Below are 18510 nucleotides of genomic sequence, written 5' to 3'. Positions count from 1 at the left end.
TAGAAGTGACTCAGTTGTTCCGACAGTAGTAACAAGTAAAGCTCTCTCTTACAGAAATGCGCACACCCCTGGTATTCCGATCCAGGAATAAAAAAGTTTCAAGCAACTTTTATTTAGTGTATTCATTATTCATTAGGAATAGAAATGTTGGTACGTAAAAAGTCTATTATGCACTTCATAAAAGCATTACTGATAAAATTGATTGTGAATCTAGAAGAAGTAAAGATTTAGCATAGAGAAGAAAGAAACCAAATGAGAAACATAATAAATTGTTAAGGTATAACTATTCTTTTAAAACTGCAACATACTGAATTGATTACAATACTTAGTTTGAAACATTCTGTGGAATTAATAATTAAATCAAAAACCAAACTATAAAATAAGGCTTTTAAATCTGAAAAAAATAATTGCAACATTAATAACACCCCAAAACATGACAGTTACCTAGTACCATCTTGAAGAAGCTCAAGAAATTTCACAAAGAAACTAAATTTTCCTATGGCTGAAAATAATCTTAAATTGACTCAGTGGTCTTTTGGTTTTCCATTTATTTTTCTTTCTATTTGGTAGAAAAAGGAAGTAGAAGCTCAGATATATCTGAGTTTGTAACAGAAGACATACTATATGTCATATTTTGGGATCTCCATATGTGCGCATTAACAACTACATATCTTTTTCATAAGCTCTAAAGAATTATTTATGCTATAATGAGAAAAATGAGCAAATTAAAAAGACAACTTTTCAATGCCTACTCTTTAAGGGCGGTCCCTAAGAGCTATTCATTAAATGTAATGAAAAAAGTAAGACTTCCACTAAAGCTCCAGTCTATAACTTGATATGTTCTATGTTATAATACACACACACAGACACTCATATTCTCTCTCTCTCTCTCTCTCTCTCTCTCTCTCTCTCTCTCAGGTCATGGAGCACTGCCCTCTGGAGTTTAATTCCTTTAGTTATCCAACAAATATTTACTAAAGGCTACTGAGTGCCAGGCTCTGGGACACAAAGCACAACAAAAGGACCCTTTCTCTGTGATGACAGTCTACTATCTTGAAAACCAACTAAAAAACATACAACTACAAAGCAACCTAATCCAAGAAAGTCACAGGGAATCTGAGACTAAGCAAATAACAAAAATGACAAACAATGAAAACCATTTTTCAGAGCTCCATGCATAAAGAGAATGGGAGGATAGGATAGAGAGACAAAGAAATACAAATAGTAAAGACACACAAACCAAGAACGAGAAGATACTGAGAGATCCGTAATGCACCCCAGCGAGAAGCTGCAAAATGGAGCTGTAGGCAGACAAGGGTGGGGCTGTGCAATACGTTGGGGGAGCGTGGACTTTCAGCACCTGCCTCATAGGTACTTGCTGTCTCCCTTTTTTTAACCTCGACACTAATTAACGGTAAAAACATCTAAACGTTAAGTTTAAATGGAAAAGTACATCAAAACAAAAGCAAAAGCCCTGGAAAAAACTCATCACACCACATCACTCACTAAAATATAAATACAACCCTGGCTGGTGTGGCTCAGCGGATTGGGCCCCAGTCTGGAAACCGAAGAGTCGCCAGTTTGATTCCCAGTCAGGGCACATGCCTGGGTTGTGGGCTAGGCCCCCAGTTGGGGGAGTGTGAGAGGCAACCAACTGATGTTTCTCTCCCTCTCTTTCTTCCTCCTTTCCCTCTCTCTTCAAATAAATAAATAAAATCTTTTTTAAAAATTAAAAAACTAAGCATAAGTAAACAAACACATCTGCTCTAGAAACATATGCAAATACAGGCAGTAAAGTCATAACATTGGGATGCAGGAGTCACACTGTAATCCTGGGATCCTGAAAATTCGTGGGATTTAAGAAAATACCACCGCTTCCCTCTTACCCTTAGGTCTATAGCTATAAATATAGCTTTCATGCCACTGAATCATCTAGCTCAACAATCACCCAAAAGCCTCCCTTCAAAACAGTGCACTCCTACTCTAATTCCATCATATGAAAATGAGGGTAACATTAGAAAATCATCTTTTCTTTAATTTACCTCAAAATTATGACTATGTTTAAATGATAACTAATATTTGTTATGAAAAAACAGAACACTGTCCTCTAAGCATAAGAGCATAATGGCGAATATATCTGTAAATTTTTACAGAAACATGCCAGTGCTGGTGGGGACCTTTCCGTTCTCAGGTTCACACGCAACGGCAGCTATCACACGCAGGCGTCAGGGCAGATGTAACAGAAGAGGAAAGAGCTCCCGGGACGAAGACCAAGACAAGTTGATGAAGTTACGCTATGAAATAATAAGCCAAGGTGTAATTATGTAGTAAGAAACCACCACCCTGGCGAGATAAGAAAAGAGAAAATGAAAAGTACGTTTTCTTTAAAAATCTCTTCCAATAATCCTTCGTCTCCTTTCATAGAGACCTTCCAGTACATCTCCATGTTCCAGGTATTTACATTACAACATAGTGAGTGCTCTTTATTCTCCTTGCCACCTTTTTTTTTTTGGTTAATAAATTTTAAAGAACTTTGTGTTTTCTGGAGAAATTTTGTAAATGCCGTGGCGGCATCAGTTCCGACCCAGCCGGAGCAGCCCGGTTCTATCACAGAGCTCCTGCCCCACAGCCAGACGCCGTGAGGACGGAGAGCAGGCCGCCGTGCAGTCGGGCAACGCCTCGCCTCTCGGGGAATCCAGTGTTGGGCGTCGGCTGACTGGCGTGCTGCACTGAATGCTTAAAAAATAAACAATGTAAAGAAAAGGTAAACATCTACCCGACTAAATGATGTACAGAAGTTTAATTTAGTTGTGAAAGCTTATCAAATAAAAACAGGTATAATAGATACCATGATTTCACTTTTCAATTACTCACTAAATGTTATTTGATCATAAGAAAAATACCAATTTAAACATTTCCTCTTGAGGATGTCTGTAACTATAATTATAGCACATTCCAACAAAGCAGAATAAAAATTTTTCTTCAGCTACATGTTTTATTAAAAGCTGTCTGCTACAATAACACACTGGAGAGAGAAGACAGGCTTTACTCGGAGCAGTACCAATAATCTGACAAGGATAAACACGGGGAAGCTTTATCTGTCCATACAATGCTCAAGGAAGCAGAGAATGTGCAGAATCTTACAATGGTTGTCTTTTATTTATATTCCAAAAAAAGATTTTTGCAGCAACTGCCAAAGTAATATTTGCAACTTCTGCCCTTTTTGCTCTCCAACAGAAGTTCCAGCACATGCTACCTGTAATTTATAAATTTGGCCTTCTTCTTTGCAAGTTTATACTGTTTTATATTTAGCCAATAGGTGGTAGATTTCTTAGTTCACTGATTTTAAGAATTGGTAAGCATCACCGCCCCGACACAGAACTCAGACGACAGGCACTCAGACATACATGGAGCAGACATTATGGCATCACTTGTTAAACTTCTATCACAGCAATCCTAGGTAACCAGGTAAATATTCTCCTGTGATATCATTTTGATATGATACAGTTTGAGGTTCCTTGTTTCATGTCTATTCTAATAAGAATAAACACTTGTGTTACACTCTTCCCATTTAACGAGTGACAAGCACTGATCTGTGAACAGTGGATATGGTTGGCCAACTGGGGCGGGGGTGAGGGAAGGAAAGAACACACCGATTCCACTCCCTAAGGCTTCCCAGGGAGTCCGACCAAGTCACTGACTGGCAGCTGGATGGTTCCACGGTGCCGTCTACACTGCGCTCCGCTCCTCGCTGCCCGGACACTGCCACTCCCACCACAGGCGCCACCTTGCCCAGGAAGTCTTCCCCGGCTCTCTCAAGCCCAGCTGTCACTCCCTCGCCCGTCTTCCACACACCTGCTGCAGATGCCCACTGTCCCCTGTATCAGGATACACTTGACCTATCGTGTACGGGCCTGACTCCTCCCAAGGCTACACTCCTCAGGGCATGAACCCTTTTTATCTTCATCACCCTAGAAACCACGGAGAGCTCAGCCCATAAAAGATGATCAACAAAGAGTCACTAAATAAATAAGTGAATCAATAAGTGAATGAAATTAACACCTACCTTGAAAACTAGATTACATCAGGCAGTCATTAGGAGTGGTTTTTAGAGAATCTTGTTTTACTTTACGATAGACTTGAATATGCATAACTACTAAAGTAATAACTCATGAATCACTACAAAGTCAAGTTTTGGGATTCAGATATTCCATAATATACACCAGCCAGAAAAAAAGACAAGAAACGAATAAAAAAAGATAAATGTGACACTTCATGCTTTTAAAAAGACTCCTTTCCATCAGCTGCTGTTCACAACATGTGCTCCTGTGAAAACTGGGGCTAGAAGTTGGCCGATATGCATATTAAAGGAGAAGTATACACTGACACCATATCCTTTTTATTATTATCCTGTTCACGATGTAATATCATATTGGTAAAAATAGAAGCTAATCCTGAATATCTGCTATGTGCTTAGCACTATATCATTTTATTTAATTCCTACAACAATCCCGGTAACATTCCCATGATCTCTGCTTTGCAAATGATGAAACTGTGGCTTAAAAAGTTGGGGTAACTTCTCAAGATCACAAACCCAGGAAGAAGTGAGACTCAAATCCAGGAGGAAGTGTTGGTGCTCACTATGCAAGGAGACGGTGGCTTGAAACTTTAAGCTCTGCTACTTACTACCTTGGGGCCTTGGGCAAGTTCCTCACGTGGCACTTGGTATATATGGTAAAACTTCTATCACATATAAGAGCATACACTGTAGTGTTAGGAGTTCATAAATAATATTTTAATTTTTCTCCCAAATTTTGAAGTCTTAAAAAGTATGAATTAACAAAGCCTCGACATGCTACACCACAAGCATACAGTTTGTTATTTACATAAAATAGTGACCTGACACCCAGAATTATGGTTTTTGGACATTTCTGCTCAGATAGTAAAATCAATAAAAACTATTCTAAGCATAAACTTCTAATATATGTATATATCTTTTATTATTTATTGTAAGTATGCATACATGCTACTGTATTATACTGCTATTTTTATATTGTTAATGTTCAGTCCTAAATTCTCTGCAGCTCTTTGTACAAGTTTAACCATATTTGATATTCCTGATTTCAGGTTTTTCAGTAAGAAGATATTAAGAGTTTGTATAATAGCACAAGCATGTAAGTTTTCAGTGATAAAATCACAGTGATATTTAAATTGCCCAATGTGTCAAATGTCCTTCACTATAAATAACATGAGCTTATTTACAAAAGTAGTTGTCCTCTTATCCATTATCACAACATGAATGCTTACTTGATGGAGAGATTAGTGTTTCTGTTTTAAATATCTTGCTATGCAACATCTTATGACAGTAATCTTTTTTTTTTAATTTCTTCACTGTTTTATTGTTGTTCAAGTATAGTTTGGTGCATTTACCCCCCGCCCAGCCATCCCCACCGCCCTCCCCTGATTCCACCTCGCCAGCCTTGGTCTGTCCATGAGTCCTTCATAGTTGTTCTGACAGCAATCTTTTTAAACTGCTCACCCACACTGTGAGTTACAGTCGAATTAAAGCTGCATAATCTGTAAATCCACATAAGCAAACACATGCAAAACGCAAAACTCAAATACTCTGAGAGTGAACAGACGAGTGTGAGCACCGCAGTTACTCGGCCCCGAGGACCGGAAGCCCTTCCCTCCCCCAGGCCCCTCCTGAACTGCACGGGACCAGCGGCCAGTGGGCCTGAAGACCCAGGGAGGTCTCAGTGCCACAGCCCGGCAACTACCAGCACGGCTTCATGCCCTTTTGTGTTGGCAATTTAAAAATATAGATGAAACTTTACACATCCTGCCCAACCCCACAGCAGTAGGTCACCGTGCCCATGCCATTGTAGAAAACAATCATAAAAAACGGTTTAAAAAAGACGCTGAATCTAGCAACAACTGAATATATTAGGCACTCAAAAATATATGTGGAAGGGAGGGGGCAAATAGGGAAGAAAGGGAAGAAGGAATCAGAGGGGTTAAAGAATTATAACAGCTGATATATCCTGAGGAACAAGTCTTGGTTCTCAAAAAATCACATTTATGAATTGAGATTTTTCGAAAAACAAAAAAATGCTATTATTTTAAAGTTTGTGATTTATAGATTAAGACAGTGGAAGGTGAGACCTATGAAGACCGTCTAGGATCAAGGAGGACCTGTATTTACCATGCTCCACAATCAGTCTTTTAGCCAGAAGCAAAGGAACTTTCGCTGGACCCAGAGGCTCCTGAGAGAATACGGATCTGGGCGACTGCCCATATCACTGAAGTGCAAGGTCACGTCAGCGCAGAAGGCCTTTTCATTTCAAGTTAATCTGATTTTAAAATTACACTAGGAGACAGTTACACTGTGAACAAGTGAAACTATATAAATCTCAAACAACAACAAAAGGTTAATTGATTGCACTTGAAATATAAGTACATTACAGTTTGGTAAATAGTTATTATAAAGTCACTAAAAGGAAAAAAACGAAAGCCAAGCCGCAAAGTGACGGCAGACGACGAGGGTGCGCCGTTCACCGCTTCCCATTCCCAACGCTGTTCGGCACGAGAGGCGGAACACCACACCGACACGCTCTGAGCCAGGCCCCAAGCAGTTCCTTCCGACTCACGGGGGCTGTGAAAACAGGTTCATTTAATACACCCTATGAGCGTAACACGAAAAGAGCTTCCTACCTTTGTGATGAGCAGTCGGTACCTATCCAGCATCTCCTGGTTGTCATGGCAGCCTGCTAACAACTGCCACACCTCTGCCCTCAGAGCTTCAGGGACGCCACTCTTCACCAGAGCCCACAGCCCTTTCGGTCGTGCCTCCAGGTTGTTGTGCCTGGGAACACAAACAAATGGAACCCTCAGACTCCCCTCACCACGGCCGGACTGCTGCCTGGGGGAAAAGCACACCGATGAGTTTACACGAAGAGCGGGCCTGGGCCCCAAGAGGGGAAGGGCGTAAACTAACGATAGGGTTTAACTCTGTGATGGTTTTGACTGTTTTTCTTGATCTCACCGTCTTTATTGTGAACCATGTTATCCCATCACCAAAGAAAGGTTTTTCTTTCTCTCATTTACTATTCCTTATTTACCCTATAGACTTACTCACAATATTAAATGTGTTAACTAAATGTTTGCAGGCAGCATTTCAAGGCACAAAAAGAACCACCCGAACGCCCTGGGATGAGCGTACTAAGGCAGGTTGGCTGCTGGTGTGTCCTCCAGCTCCGGCGGCGCAGAGCCCGGTGCTGACACGCCCTCCCCTGAACACGTCCGGTGCGGGCCCCATCCTGCCCTAATCTGGCTACAGAGACTGCGGGACGTCTCTGCGGAATGCTGGAGCTTGAGAACTATCTGACGTCGTACGGGTGTGTGCCTTTATTTTTCTTTGACCAGGCTAATTTACACCTCTGGATAGATCGAAGATGACATGTAGAAAACTGATAATAATGCATAAGGTTTTTGTCCTTAGCTATTCAAATGATTCCTATTCATGGCGATGCAAATGAATTGTCTGGTGGAGAATGTAATGAAATGAAATCTCTAAATGAAATCCTCATTTTCATTGGCTCTAATATATTACTGGTTCCTTCTTAGTTAATGTCAAATAAACTCTGAGATGTGTTCATTTTATATTTGTATATGTAAGATAATTTTCTTTGTTTAAGAAAGGTGAGGCAGCTGGCCCCTCTTCCTCTTAGAGTATCTTCTCACAGACATAACAGGCTCAACTTTTTGGCTAGGGATCTGATACACCTAGTCCCGAGATTTTACAGTGAGAAGCCACAAGCCTTCCAGCCCTCGGATCTACAAATACACATCTCCAAATTAACTCATGAGTCTCTCAGGGTTTGTACAGGAGATGGCCACCAGTAATATTCCCTTGTCTCTTAAAAATAGTTTTAACTGTTCTTTCATCTACTTGATTGTATAAAATGTGTAAAACTCATCCCAAACTTTGTACTTTCTCCTAGACTACCTGCATGCATATAATCTGATGTGCGTGCCTGATAACAGGGTTTTTCCACGTGTCTACGCTGCATGGCAGAGTCTTTTTGTTGGCAAGATTTTTTTATTCATGATTATCTTTTCAAAAAACTCAACTATAATAAATAGAGTATTTATAATAAATATAAACAGGGTACCTTCTTTTGTAGTTTCAGATAAAACCCCAAAATGTAAAGTAATAGTTTTAGTCAAGAAGAATAGAACAGACTGAGTTACAGTTTATAATCAGTGGTCAAATGAGAATTTCTAAACTCTTCATCCCCTTTTGGTGGTAACAGACTTAGTAGGGAAAGGAAATGTAACCCTTAACAATAGATATCTACATGCATTGGCAATACAGCATAAAAATGACTACTCTGAACAATGTTATGTCTTATAAATAAGACTATATTGGAGGGAAGGCCTAGGCAAACATAAGGAGTATTTATTTATTTATTTATTTTTAAAGACTTTATTTATATACTTTTTTAGAGAAAGATACAGAGGGAGAAAGAGAGGGAGAGAAACATCAATGTGCAGTTGACTCTCGAGTGCCCCCAACTGGGGACCTGGCCTGCAACCCAGGCATGTGCCCTGACTGGGAATTGAACCAGTGACCCTTTGGTTCACAGGCTGGCACTCAATCCACTGAGCCACACCAGCCAGGCCATATATAAGGAGTATTTATAAATTTTATTTTAATTTTTATGTTTTTAAAGTACATTAAAATATTAAGATATATGACGCATTGATTTTAATACAAATTAATATAATATAAAATTTACCTAATACAACATGAATTATGTAAACATAAAATTTTCCATTAAAAAAATGAATTTTCCTAGCTGGCATAGCTCAGTGGATTGAGCTCAGGCTGTGAACCAAAGTGTCGCAGATTTGATTCCCAGTCAGGGCACATGCCTGGGTTGTAGGCCACGGCCCCAGCAACTACACATTGATGTTTCTCTCTCTCCCTCTTTCTCCCTCCCTTCCCTCTCTAAAAGTTAATAAATAAAATCTTTTAAAAAATAATTTTAAAAAAATGAATTTTTACCATCTTCCTAGCAATTCTCCCCAAGAATACAGGATCTTCTCAGGACAATCCTTAGACACATCACCTGTTCCACTTGAGAGTTCATTATCACTCTCTGCAGAAAAAACACAGAAACAAAAACAATAAACATTATACTCCATATTATATTAGATATCTATATATTATAAAACAAAAAACATGACTCAGTGCCCATAAAAGACAAATGATACTTTTGTTTATATTATTACACCCACTGGATGTATTATTACACCCATTTACTGTTATTACAAAAATAACAGTAAAAATTTCATCCATATAATTTATCCTTAGTGCCTAGTTACATACTTTCAAGTCATAAACTTTTTATGAAAATACTTACCTATACTCTATAGAGTATAAAATTTAAAATGTCTACAAAGAAACAGAGTAAACACCTACAAATACAAAGAGTAAAATTTAAAAGTTAATGATAATACAAGTAGAAATTTCTATTTGGTGCTCTCTTCACCAGATTAATATTCTCAAGTATTATCGTTTTATTAGTGAGACCAAAATATACTAAAGCCTATGGTCAGATATATACGCACATGCACAGAAACAATGCTAGAAACACCTATATAATACATACAGACACATCACAACCTGAAATGTAAGAAGTAAGGCTGTAGACATACAGTCATATGTACAAGATATTGTACAAGACTAAAGGAAATTATTTGGCCTTTCGAAACGGCAACCTTACAAAACATCCCAAGTTGTGAAGTGATAGTTTTACAAAGAATGGGATGGGGTGGCAGTTTGCAATCGCTGATGAAGATCAGGGATTCTCAGCTCTAGAAATCTTTTAAGTGGTAACAGAGTTAGTAGAGAAAATACATGCAAGAGGCACGATTTACCTACGTTACGACAAGGCCTCTGACACTGCGCTACACGAGACAAGGCGGGAGAAACGCTGTGTCGATGCCAGAACGAGCGAGCTGAAACTCCGCCGGGCGGACAGCAAGCACCTGGCTCGCTCGGCGCTGTCACAGCGCAGCAGGGACCAGCCGTAAGTCAATCCCACAGGGTCTGTGTTAGCTACAGCACTGCTTAGCCTGCTACAAATCCAACGATCCAAGGATCAACTAATTCCTGTCGGTGGATGTATTCAACACCAAAACACATCAATGTGATAGAGGTTTATTTGGCCAGGTGAAAACATTTGGTCATATGCACACAAAAAGATTTTTATCACAGACTTAGTAAAATATAACCAAAACTTATGAACACACAGACAAATGCCTCAATAGCTTTAGGACAATACTGATATGCAAGATTTACAAAATACATTTCATTCAAAAAGTGAACATTATTCTGGAAATTGGAATAAAGGTTAAGAGAGTAGACATATCACTGCTCTAGAATTACCTCACACAAGCAACTGTATAAAGTTTGCAACAAGTTCACCATGAAAATAATAAAGAAATTTTTTAAAAGCTAAAGCAAATGAAGTATTACTAAGTATTAAAGGGACAATGTAACCAAAAACAACTAAAGCCTTAATATTAAAATATCTTCAAGAACTATCCCATGTAAACAACTATCCCTTATAACCTTATAATTTCTTCATCTAAACTGAGGCACTTTTGAGAGTGAAAAGAAACACTATTAAAAGTTACACCGAAAACAGATGAACTCAGGCTAATAGGGACTTCTGGTCACCCTTCTTTTAACTGGCAGTAAGCATAATGTAATTACTTACAAATTGGAATTCAATTAAACAGGGCCTAAGATGATCCTGCCCTTATGCTCCATTTTGCTCCACGGTAAATTAATATGCCAGATTTCTAAAATATTTAGAAATTTGTTAATGCTAAACTAGAGAACAAAATCTAAGAACACAATAAAAAGGAAAAAGGAAAACGGAAACAAACACTGACAGGCATCATTACTCTTGATTATAATGCAAATCAGAAAGTACTAATACAAATAATCTGTCAGATTCTTATTATTCTTGTTGGAAAAGGAATCCCAAAGCATGAAACAAAACCAAGATGCCACGTGAGCAAGATTAAGAAGCATGACTAACTATAAATTAAAAATGTCTAGAAGTAAGGTATAGAGTATAATTTTTTAAAGCAGAAAAAGATCCAACATATGACACAGGGCTATTTTCACTAATACACCAAGGTCTTAGTAAACCATAAAATAAAGAAAAATCCAACATGAAATTGGGCCAAGGACATGAACATAGTATAGGCCACAATACATAAAATACAACCAGCCAATAAAGACAGACCCAGCTCAACAACTTTTCAGTGCAAATTAAGATGATACAACATTCACCAATTAGATTGGCACACAGTATGAAAAATAATAGTACTTAGTGTTGGTAAAAGTATGGGGAAACAGGAAAAAAGACTGATATTCAAATAAGAGCAATCTTTTAAACTTAGTAAGATTTGAAATTAATACACTATTTGATCCAGCAACTCCACATCTAAAAATTTTTTCTCCAGAAATACATGTCAAAGAGAAACATGTAAAAAGATTTTCACTATATAACTGCTTGTAATAATAAGAAATTGAAAACTATCAAGAATCTACCAAGAAGTTTTATTAACTAAATTATGGTATAGCCATTCAGAAAATAATATCCAGTCGTTTAAAAGAATTGGGTAACAAAAGAGTAATCTTTAAGGATGGTTTTTTTTATTTTGGGGGATTATTTTATTTTAATAATATTGCTTATATGACTACAAAGACCACTGAAATAGCTGTAAGAATATACACTAAACTATTCACAGCAATTATGTCACAGCATCTAACGGTATCTTATCACACAGGAGGCACTGAGTAAATAAATATCTAGGGGATGACGAAAGGAAATTAGACTTTGGGCAGTGGGTACACAATGCAATATACAGATATGTCTCATAGAAATGTAAACCTGAAACTTATACAATGCTATTAACCAATGTCACCCCAATAAATTTATTTTTTTTAATTTGGGGGAAAAGAGAAAAAGAAATAAATATCTAGGAAACATATCTATCACTTAAGTTTTATACTTCTATAATGTATATTCTTACCTTTTACAATAAGTATGCTATAATAAGCATGGGGAAAGGATTTTTATCCTTTAGACAATCCCTGCTGCTTTATGAAACCAAAAACCTATCATTATAAACCTCTACTAGCATGCCATTAAAATCACCACTGGTAACAACAACGTACTGTCTTCCTGACAACCTTCCACATTACCGCCCACCACGAAAAGTGAACCAGAACCATAGACACCGAGATTAGCAGAGGGGAACCACAAGGAAAAGGGAAGAAAGTGGGCAGACGGGTAGCACCAGACCACAGATGAACACTGACACAGGGCGGACAGCAAGTCAGGGGCCGAAGAATAGGATGAAAACTCAGACTCATCCCAGGCGTTTACTGAACGTCTGCCTTTTCTGGTTTATATTCTAGGCACTATTCTAAGTTTTACAGGCATGATGTCGTTTCGCCCTCTGAACAACCTAGTGAGGTCGTCACGACTGGTTTGCCCACCTTGAAGATGAAAAAGCCAAGGCACAGAGAGGCCAAGTAATTCACCCACAGTTACCCAGCTAGTGGAGAGAGAGGGTTCCATCTCAGTTTGAATCCAGAACCTCTCCATATAGTGTTCCCTACCACGTTTCTACAGGAGGCTGCACTCGGCATTAGTGAATCCCAGTCTGTGCCACATGACAGCATCTAGTAAATGCTAGGAGAACGGAAAAGCCAGGCATTTGAACAACCAGCCCCAGAAACACTGAATCAGGAGCATCAGACTTAACGGTGAGGCTTCAGGGATGGAAGCCCCTGATGAATAACAATGAAACGGATATCCCAGAGACAGCAGGAGTGTGAGCCGGACTTCTATCCTCCCTGCTGCGGAAACCACTGACCAGGAGGGTTTTAGATACTTACTGGCCATCCTGCTGGAGAGAAAAATAGGGGGCTGAAGGGCAGTACCTCAAAATCCCTACTATATTAGATAAGACAGAGCTTCTAGAGAGGATGAAAGAAATAAACTAAGACAAAAGTAAGAATGAAAAAGACGCGGGAGACCGAAGCGCATTAATGAGCACAGTGGGGAGGGCGGGGAGGAGAACGTGACAGAGAAGACAAGGGAAAGGAGGGTGCAACCATGAGGACATGCAGAAGGGGGGGTAACTGAAGCTGCTGAAAAAACTGTGTACAATACAGTCCAATTGTAGACTGTATTGTACACAGCAAAAAAAGAAGGACAAATGATAGAAGGCTGGGAGGCCCATCCTTGGCTTAAGCATACTTTTTAAGCATTTCATTTATTTACTCCCAGAGGGAGGGGAAATGAGGGAGAACGACAGGGAGAGAACACAGACTGGGCGCCAGCCAGGTACCGGCCCCACAACCCAGGCACGTGCCCTGACCGGGAATCAAACCCGCAGGACAATGCCCAGCCAACTGAGTCACACTGGTCAGGGTGGCTTCCTGGTACTTTTGCTTCAAAATCTAGATTAGGGATTACCCTCTTCCAGCTGAGCTGAGTGCCCCCCCTCTGAGCTATTCATCACAGCCCTTAACACACAATGTTACATGTCTGTTTTCCTCTAAATCTCCTCCCGTCAGATTTTCCATTTCACGGCAGTGAGGACTAAACTTTCCTTTCTATATGCCAAGTGCCTAGACTGGTACTTGGTCACAAGGGTGTCACAAATTGCCCGAATGAATAGTTGGAGGGGAGGGAAGTAGAGAGAAGGTGACTCTGTTGCAACTAGAAAACAAGTGTATGCCTAGACAACTGGTGACATCGCTCTGTGCGGACGTGGGGAACGGGAACCAGGCTCGTTCGGTCATTCATAATGGACCCGGAGCCAGACGGCCTGGGTCTCAAACACGGTCCCACCGCTCTCGAGCTGCCATCCTGTAAGCTCCTTAAGCCCTCCGCTTCAGCTGCCTATCTCCAAAATGGAAATCATATCACGAATCTTACAGTCGTTGCAGGAATCAAGCAAGTTACTACATGGAAAACGTATATTACAGTGCCCAGCAAAAGGCAAGCGCTATATAAATGTCAGCTACTAAAAGCTGTTTCATTCAACAAGTGTGAATGTCTACAATGTAGAGTACTGGGACGGACGCCAGGCTGCATGGTTTGAAGAGTGAATGAGTCGGAAGTGAGACAGTAAATGTGGAGTTTAATTGATTCCAACCCATGAAAAACAGGGAGCTGAGACGGCAGCAGAGCTGAAGGGAGCTGCGGGGTCAAGTGAAGCACTACGCTTCCCTCATGGGCCCCTCCCCGGGAGACGGGCCAGTTCTTCCTCCCGGCTCCCGCGCACACTCCTGCGGCCGCAGCTCTAAGGCTCGCATGAGAACACGCCCGTCTCCACCGTTTACTCGTGCACTCGTTATCTGTGACACTCGTGGTTTTTTAACACATGTTTTTCCCTCTCTCGTGATCCAGGCTCTGCGAGGGCTGGGCCCATGCTCTGTGTTCTTTATGTAGCAGCCTCTTGCACACCCTAACACTCGAGTGTGGAATGAAGGGAAAGATTCCTTTGTTGCCGCTTTATTTTAGAACTTGTTAATACATTTAGAGTAATTAAGTAGTTCCAACTTCTCTATAAAGTTTAACTTTAGAAGAGGTGTCTGGGAGACTGAATTTAGGAAGTAGCATTTGGGTGAGACTCCTCTAACATGCCCCACTTCAATTCTTTTTCAGGAATGCTTTCCTCATCGATTTCAGTCCCCCCCTCCCCGTGGTGGTCTCCTTCAGAAAGGGGGACCACACAGTATCCTCCAGGTGTCCTCAGACTCCTACTACAGAACTACTACTTTCTTTAATCTAAACATCAGTGAAATGGAAATAATAGTACCAACCACATCGTGTTGTAAAAATTAAACGAAAATGCCTGTGTACCACTGAGCACGGTGCCTGGCACACAGTGGTACTCGATGTCAGCTGTATTTAATATTATTATTACCGTCGCCAAGTCCTCAGTTTCCTGCCCAGCACTTCCTAGTGACTAAGAAGTATTCCACATCTGTCTCTTACTATCTACTGATTTCTGATGTGCAGAGAGCAGAAACCAACTGTGCCACACCAAAGGAGGATAAATGGATGTAAATTTTTAGATCAAACAAAATAAATACGTATGATACTTCAATCAAAATAATTTAAGGGCTCTCTCTTAACTTTGGCCACTCCCTGCTTTGGAAAAAAATACGTTTCCATTAGCGATGTTTCTCATCCTAGTCATAAAAGAAAGTTTTCAGAACTTGTATCAACAGGCATTATAAAAGGGAAAAGAATATACACAGACACAGTACTTTTTCAAAACAAAAGCTAAAAATAAATCACAAAATTAGGAGCAAATGGACACAAACATCTGTCTTCAATTGAAAGATTACTCAGAAAATAAGCTGAAAAGTAGGCACAAATAAAATGTCGCTACTGAGGGTTTTTAGAGATTTTTCCCTAGACCTTTTTTAAAATAAACAGTAAACACTTGCTGAAAATAAGAGATTCACAGTTTGCTATACGCTCTCTTTTAAATACATTGGGGGGAAAAACCCAAAACCTTACTAATTGTGCAAAACCTGTAGGAGCACAGGTCAACTTAAAATGCTATAAAAGTGATTTATTTTGATTACTTAGTAGTAAGTAATGTCATTTGGACAGCCAAAAACTGTAACCACACTTATATGCCCTCGAATAGAATTTCTCATTTCTCACACGACAGAGTCAGAATATACTTGATCTATATGAAAGCTGATATATAAATATAAATCATTAAACATAAGGTCATCCTTAACTTCTGAAAAATTACATTTCCCACAGCCAAAAACAGGTGATTTTTTTAACAGAAGATTCTGAGCAGAGGAGACCACACGTGGCACCATGTCTTTCCAACTAAGTCATCCCTGCCATTCTAAATACAATTACAGTTTCTAATTAACAATCCCTATAGTGGCTAAGCAGAAGTGACTAATAGTAATCTATGATTAATCACTGACACTTGCCCCCACACTCAAGAGAAGTGGAGCAGCCAAGAACCCCACCTAAGGACGAGTCCTTCATGTAGGTATTTGCTATTTTTACATTGTTCTGACCTACTAATGACGTTTCAAATTTATTTAGATATTTATTTACATATTGTATTTCAGTTATTTGCAAATGCACTTCAATTTTCTGCCCATTTTTCTTTTTTCAGATTGCTTTATTGAGGTATAACTGACATACAAAATGCTACAGATATTTAATGTATACACTTGAAATGTTTGGAGAGGCTAGTAAAATGTACTTAAAATGTGTGAGTATGTCCATATAAATGTATTACCTATGACTCTTTTTTCAAAATAAATTGAGGAGCGGTAAGAAGTATTTATTTATTACCAATCATCACACCCCAAATTAGAAGTAGAGAAAATGTATCTATGTGGTTATGTCAGAGGTCTTCGAGTCGCCCCCAGGTATCTGGTTCACCAGGAAGACTCACAGGAGTCGGCATACGGTTGTACTCCCACTTACGACTTAATTCAGTGAGTGGATACGAAGCAAAATCAGCAAAGGGAAGAAGCACGTGGGGTGAAGGCTGGAAAAAAACAGGACACAATTCCTCCAACACGAACTGGACCAACATGTGTGAAATGCTGTCTACCAAAGAAGCTCACCAGAGATTCAGTAGCCAAGGTTTTAATTGTGGCTGGTCACCCAGGTTCCTTCTGCCTAGCATGTTCCAAAGTGCCAGACTCCAAAAGGAAAAGAGGTGTTCGGCACAGACCACACTGCTGGCACACACAGGTCGGGCACAGCGAGCCAGTCTTCTCAGTTAGGGAATGGCGGGAACCCCCCTGAAGTTTAAGTTTCCCCACATTCATCAAGGGCCAACCTCACAAGCATGCTTTCCTAAGGACCGCAATCGGAAGCCTGCTGTGCTGAACATTCTCTGCACGCTTCCTCACCCCTGTATCACCTACTACAATTCCTCTTAACAGATTTGTAAAATACAATATGGTGTTCTCTGAATCTAACATTTCAAAGAGATTTCCATTCATTAAATAAATATTTACTTAACGCTTGCCACATACTAGGCAATGGGAACTCAAAAAAAAGTAAAATACCATCTTCCCCTGAGGAACTCACACTCTAGAAGGTGAGAGAAATGAATGAAAAAAGACTGTATTTGTAAATAAAATATTTTATGAGTTATTACAGTGGTGTGTTCAAAACACCATTAGAGCAAAGTGGTACAAAGACCAACACTGCTTCAGTGCATAAGGGAAACCTTCCAGAAAAAAATATGGGAGAAGAAAGGGCATACTTGAGCCAGGAGTGGTCAAGGGAGACTCTCTGAATAGGTAACACTTGAGCCTTGAACTGCGATCTAAATGATGAGAAAGAGGTGGCCAGTAGAAGTTACCTTCCAAACAAGGAACACCACCCACGACAGCACCATTTGAGGAGGGTCCCTGTGAGGGAGACCCCTAAGTGCCCAGTTTATTACATCATCATGTCCTCTCCATGCAGTGAGAAACTGCTGACTTAGGAAAGTAGCTACCATAAACGAAGCCCATAGCACTAGTACATCTGTATCTTATCTATATCTACCCTATCCTTTTATCCAAAAAAAAAAAAAATGATGAGACAGAAGTTAAAAATAGATACAAGTAAAATGAAGCAAAAATCAATTATTCATGCATCCAAGTGTTTAGGAAGCGTCCACTACAGGACCAAGCTTAACTAGGTGAAACAGACACGCTTCCTGCCTTTAAGGAGCTCAGTTCTGGCAGAGGAGAGGAAACGGACGCAGACACAGGACGACAGGGCAGACTGCATGCTATCGGAGAAACAGGACCAGGAAAGTCAAGGGCTGGAGCAGGGTAGAGAAGATGCCTTGGGTCAGAACTCCCAACGCAAAGCAACACACAGCAGGTAAGTGGAAAACGCAGCTTTGACCTTCTCCACAAACAAGGTGAAGAAGAAAAAAAATGAAGGGCTACATATGCAGCTCTTACCTGATAAAAGGTTAAAAAAACAATTTCCGTAAGAGTGATACCTTTTTCTAAACTGTGTGAGCAACTTATCTAAATCCTCATATAAAATGCCCCGAGTAACGCGATAAACCCTGTCCAGGAAGGCGTTTTTGCCGCACCTGTAGAAGCATCTCTACTCCAACCTCGGGCTGAAGCGGAAATAACGACACTAGCATGACAGGAGGGGCCCTCCGTCACCCAGCCTCCGTGCGACCTCTCACCTCATGCCCCACCCTTACAGGTGAACTACGTGTACTTTCACTGCACGTGTAGAGTGCTACCCACCACCCGGAGCGCCCCTCGACCCGGAAGGCCTCCCTCGCCATGGCACCCAAATACTTCAAGCTAAATAATATGCATTCATCAAGACAGCGCTCAGATGCATAATTTCTAAGAAGTCTTCCCTGAATCTTCAGGCCAAACTA

At 40.1% G+C, this 18510-nt stretch overlaps 1 protein-coding gene across 5 annotated transcripts in view; it reads right to left on the bottom strand.

The window, feature by feature from the left end:
* The window catches only part of RABGAP1L (RAB GTPase activating protein 1 like), a 453918-nt gene that overhangs the window by 314359 nt on the left and 121049 nt on the right, over positions 1-18510 (bottom strand). For all 5 annotated transcript variants that reach the window (XM_045838840.1, XM_045838841.1, XM_045838839.1 and 2 more), the window contains 2 exons: positions 9071-9164; positions 6715-6865 (listed from right to left, as the gene is read on the bottom strand). In XM_045838840.1, the coding sequence (XP_045694796.1) occupies positions 6715-6865; positions 9071-9164 (245 nt within the window). The remainder of the gene's footprint in view (positions 1-6714; positions 6866-9070; positions 9165-18510) is intronic.

Source organism: Phyllostomus hastatus, unplaced genomic scaffold (genome assembly GCF_019186645.2).
Source record: "Phyllostomus hastatus isolate PE091 unplaced genomic scaffold, TTU_PhHast_1.1 phas_contig_283, whole genome shotgun sequence".
In the NCBI taxonomy this organism is placed as follows: Eukaryota; Metazoa; Chordata; class Mammalia; order Chiroptera; family Phyllostomidae; genus Phyllostomus; species Phyllostomus hastatus.
This window is presented reverse-complemented; position numbering and strand designations above follow the sequence as displayed.